Raw genomic sequence first — 5,142 nt, 5'->3', positions numbered from 1 at the left:
AACCCAAATAGAAGACAAACTTCAAAAGATAATATCTAGAGTTTGGAAACTCCGATCAAGACGAAACCAATTTTGTTGGAAAGAGGACAACAAGAGCTACCCAACAAAAAGTGAAAATATGGAAACTAGTTGGGGGTGTTCTATTATTTTTAGAGGTGCAACACCTCAACATGAGAAACCGAGAAAATCACCAAACTCGAAAACGCAACAAGTGATTTATGCGAAATCCGTTTTCGAAGAACTAGAGCTTGTCATGAGAATAAGCACAAGCTCTAAAACATCACATGGATAAGATCCAAATAACAACCAAGAAATATGATGCAAGGATGCAAAGGTTTGAGCTCTCTCCGAACGATACGATCGAGTTACTCACTCGAGAGCCCTCTTGATAGTACGGCAACTAAACTATGAACCGGTCTCCAACTACACCATGAGACCGGTGAGAAAGAAACCCTATCAAGAGCAAACCTTAACCTTGCGCATTCCACTTGAGCTTGATGATGATGGTCTTGACCGCAACAAGATGGAACGCCTTTCTTGATTGTGCTTGCTTGACGAAGTCTTGTAGATTGCTCCCCCATAATCCACCATGGGAGAGCTTCTTCTTCGGTGCATCTTCTCAAATCCATGAACACCATATGGATGGCAAGCTTCAAGCATATGATCTCTTCGAGTTGGCTCATCTTGAACTTGCACATCATTTCTTCATTCTTCATCATGTTGATGTCTTGAGATAACTTGAGGGCTCACTTCATCTTCATCTTCAAGACATACTTGACACTTGATATCCTTCATCAATTTCTTCTTATTGCAACCTTGAAGCCAACATATGGTTCAAGCATTGCCTATGGACAACTCCTACAAATATAACTCAATGCAAACATTAGTCCATAGGGATTGTCATTAATTACCAAAACCACACATGGGGGCTCCATGCACTTTTAGCGGGCCAACCGAGTGAGAAGAACGGCGCCGACCAAGTGAGGAGAGCGAGCGGCCGCTGGTGGTGCGGCGGCGAGCTGGGACGGCCTCGCTCAGGGCGCGGCGGCGTGCGGGCGTGGCCGGCGGCGCGGATGGAAGCGACCCGGCCTCGACGCCTGGCAGCGGGAAGAGACCAGCGGGGACCGGGCGCCCGCCGCCGATGGCGTGGACGAAGGCGGAGTGGCGGCGTGGCCAGAGGGTCGGGAGGGTGGGGCGGTGGGTCGGCTTGGCCGGTGGCTGGCGGGGCGGGAGAGCCAGGGCGTGGTCGGCGTGGCAGGTGGCGTCGGGGAGAGAGAAAGGATGGGAAGTGATTCACTGACAGTGGCCCAGCGTGCGTGATTCGCTCCATCCGGAGCCCCCGGGAAGACCCCGGGGAACCGGGGTTGGCATGAGGAGTCCGGACGAATAAGCTCAAATCCAGACCAAAACGAGGAACCGGGGGCCTGACTTGGCCATTTTTCACCGTCCGGATGAAAAAAAGTGGCCATGGGAGACTTCTCGGGGAGACGAGTGGGGATGCTCTTAGTAGTACTACTATCAACCTTATCACGTTACCAGGTTGGACTGTCAGGACCAACTGACCATCTCTTCCACGTGAAATATTCTAATCGCTACACGAGGAGAAACTGACAGGTTAGTGGCGATACCTATCAAATTATTTACAGGTTTACTGTAGTAGTTCAGAAGAGCTATAATTTGTTCAATTTGGTCGAATATACCAGCCTACAGAATCAATTCCTGACATAGCTCGATCTTCTTTTGCGTATTCGATATCATTTCTGACTCCAACTTACATATCAGGATATTTTATGAGGGGGAAGATACCCAGACAGATACATGCATTAATGACGTCTACGTTCCTCTTCGACAAATTTTAGAAATTCTAGCCTTGGTTAGAGGTGTTTTTTTACTTAGTGTTTTTAAAGGGGGGCAAAAGCCATACCCCATTTGGTTAATTCAGTTAGGCGTTTGAACATGAAGTAACACTCCTCGAATGAAATTTCTCATGTGTTTGGCACCCGCAAGCACGCAAAGCTTTGCCTCTATTTGGATCTTTTGAAGAATAACCGCCGATGGGGCATGCTTGTTGTTGAAAATTCTTGGATTACACTCATTTCATATTCCACAAGATGTAAGAGTGACGGTGGCCAAATCCTCACTTTGTAATAGAGATCCACTAAAATCTTATTGATTGTGCGTCTCAACTACCGGTGTTGATGGAGGGAAGGCTAGGACAATCCCGAATTTGTTCCCAAAGCCTTATGGTGAATCTGCAATATATGGATAAAAAGATGTTCCACTGACTCCAGAGCTTGGTTGCAAAAGGAGCACAGTCCACAATTTGGTCGTCCTCTTCTTTGAAGACGGTGAGACGTCTACAATCTAGTATTTTGGATGGCAAGCCATGCAAAGAATATTATTTTTGGAGGGGCTCAAATATTCCACACCGAAGAGCTAATAGGAGAGGATGTCGCACCCAAGAATCGAACCTTCTAAGCTGATTTGGCCGAGTATTATCCGTTGTCGGTGAGGTTCCAAGATATTTCATCCGCCACATCAAACTTAGGTTGATATCTGGCCATGTTAGGTCCCGAGCTAAATATATCTGTCATACGTTCACAGGAAAAGGAATTTTTTATATATATATTCTTGAATCGATAGACTAACCGGATTCAACATCCAGAATGACATGATTACATCACATAATAATAACTTTAACCACCGAGAATACTTCAGAAACATATGGGGGTTGAAGCAGAGTGCAATGGTGCTATTATTCATGGATACATCCGATCTCATTATCATGGGTCGACCAAATGGATCAGGGATGGTCCTTGAGGAAGCCGAGGAGCAGGTCGTTGACCTGCTCCGGGAACTGCTCCTGCACGAAGTGGCTCCCTTCCGGGATGTAGGTGATCTTGAGGTCAGGAGCGAAGGTGTTCATGATGCCGCTCCTCATGGCGTCCTCGAACCCGGGGAACTTGAAGCAGTAGTCCTTCTCCCCCATTACCATGAACACCGGCACCTGGAACTTGGCGTCCCCGTGCTTCGTCATCCGGTGCAGACCCCTGCGAGATTACATATGGAAGCAGTTCAGGCCCATCTTTTTTCATCTTGTTCGTTGTGAAATGGCCGGGGGCATGAACAATGCACGAAGAAACTTCATCTTGTTACCTGTATGGTATCTGGAGAGGGTAGCGGAAGCCGGACTTCTCGTAGAGCGCGGCGTAGGCGTCCAGGTCCTCCTCGGTGAACCACGGCGGCAGCGGCGTGGAGAGGTCGGCGAGGTCCATGATCTCCTGCCCTTCGTCCGCCACGGGGACCTCACTGCGGGAGAAGAGGATGTAGATGGTGCGCACCACGCGGCGGACGTCGTGCCGGCCGAAGTCGGCCTCCGCCCTCCCAGGCTCGCGCCACCGCAGGATGTAGAAGCCCTCCGGCATGGTGTCGATTGTGATGGGCACGGGGCTGAAGGGGATGCCCAGACACATCACGCCGCGGGTGCGGTCCGGGTGGCGCAGCGCGAAATCGTACGCCGGCATGGCGCCGAAGTCCTTGCCCACCATGAAGGCCTGCACGTACGTACGGAGGTGACAAGATGTGGTCATGTCATGGAACGATGAATGCATGCATTCAGATTGGATTCTCGTCTGTCCCTCACTGAACCGGCCGGATGCTGTGTTGTGTTGTGTTGTTACCTTTGGGATGGAAAGGGCGTCGAGGATGCCGAGCACGTCGGCGACGAGGTTCTCCCAGGTGGCCACCTCGTCCTCCGGCGGCTGGTCCGAAAGGCCGTAGCCGCGGCTGTCCGGCGCGATGGCGCGGTACCCGGCGGCGGCGACGGCCAGCATCTGGTGGCGCCACGTGTACCATATCTCCGGGAAGCCGTGCAAGAACACCACCGTCCCAAGCTCATCTGCGAACAACACGGAGACATGAGAAACAACAGATCAAACACATGACAAAGAGCTACTGGGTCTACTTGCCCCATTCGAGCTCCACTCGCCACACGGCAATGGCCAAACATTAGGAACGAAGAAGAAAGTGGTCACCTTTGCCTACTTGAGCAACGTGGAGGTTGAGCCCACGGATGGGGAGGTGGGTGTGCTCTATCTCTTGCGCCATTGTCTTGGTCCCTGAGCACTGAGGTTGTGATGGTTCACTTTATATAGGAGCAGGGACTGATTAATTCCGAAAGTGAAAGCTTGAAAGGGAAACATGGAAGAAGAATTGTTATGGACTGCAACTCGGGTGGTTGCCCGGTCTCTAGCACCATAAGGTACGGTGGCACTAGAATACATGTCAAGAGAAACAAAAAAAATACCAAAGTTTAGGTGCGGAGGAGTCGACTCGGTGTCACAAGCCAACGAGTGTTATCCGAAACTAGTGTAAACTTTATGGTCATCACATATGAAATCAAGTGGCCACATGGAAATTCTCGAAAAAAATCTCACACCACTTATATATTGTAGGTTACTCAATTCCATGATGACCAAAATCGATCCATCAAGTAGCATGTGAATTTGCGGTACGAGACGCTTCAAATTTAAAAGGATGCATGCATTCAGCACAAACGACCATGCACAATGCCGCTGGGCTCTGCTCGCGACGCCGGTGAAGGGGGACGGCGGGGATCTAAGCTCTTGGCTCCCCCCCCCCCCCACGGTTGCTAGATGGAGGATCTCCACGTGGGGTGTGCCATGACCGAGGCGGCGGCGCGACGAGCTTCCCCTTCGCGGGTGGGCTTGTCCGACGGCTTCCCCAATGGGGGCTCGGGATCCGAGGCGGCGGCCTCTGGTGGTGCGGCGGCGCGGGCTCTGCGGCGAGCGGCGCACACGATGCAGGTCCTCCTCCTCGGCTGTGTGGACGGTGGGGACGCAGAGGGTGCTGGACGTGGTTCGGGGGCCGCGACGTCGGTGCCCCGACCAGATCGGAAGGATGGCAACTCCCCCCTTCGTTTGGCGCGGCTAACCCCCCCCCCGGCGTCGAGCTCCGGCAGTTTTTTGGCTGGCGGATCTGATGCCGGGCTAGGGGTTGGAGGTGGTGCAGATTCCAGGAGAAATCCCTGGCTAGCTGGGTCAGCCGCGACGGTGGCGACGCCTGTGGGTGCCGCATTCTTCCTGGAGCGTCGTCGCGGTATCTTGCCCCCTCCCTTCCCCT

The 5,142-nt window shown here is 52.0% G+C and overlaps 1 protein-coding gene across 1 annotated transcript; it reads right to left on the bottom strand.

Moving 5' to 3' along the window:
• Positions 1-2,593: 2,593 nt before the first annotated feature.
• On the bottom strand, positions 2,594-4,111 carry LOC124708443 (bifunctional epoxide hydrolase 2-like). Its single transcript, XM_047240123.1, has 4 exons — positions 4,035-4,111; positions 3,681-3,898; positions 3,157-3,554; positions 2,594-3,050 (listed from the first exon to the last, which is right to left on the bottom strand). The coding sequence occupies exons 1-4, from the start codon at positions 4,105-4,107 to the stop codon at positions 2,804-2,806; spliced, it is 936 nt and encodes a 311-aa protein (XP_047096079.1). The 5' UTR covers positions 4,108-4,111; the 3' UTR covers positions 2,594-2,803.
• Between the last annotated feature and the right edge of the window lie 1,031 nt (positions 4,112-5,142).

The sequence above is a fragment of the Lolium rigidum genome, chromosome 4 (genome assembly GCF_022539505.1).
Source record: "Lolium rigidum isolate FL_2022 chromosome 4, APGP_CSIRO_Lrig_0.1, whole genome shotgun sequence".
Taxonomy (NCBI): Eukaryota; Viridiplantae; Streptophyta; class Magnoliopsida; order Poales; family Poaceae; genus Lolium; species Lolium rigidum.
The sequence above is the reverse complement of the archived record's forward strand: the minus strand, read 5'-3'. Positions and strand labels throughout refer to the sequence as shown.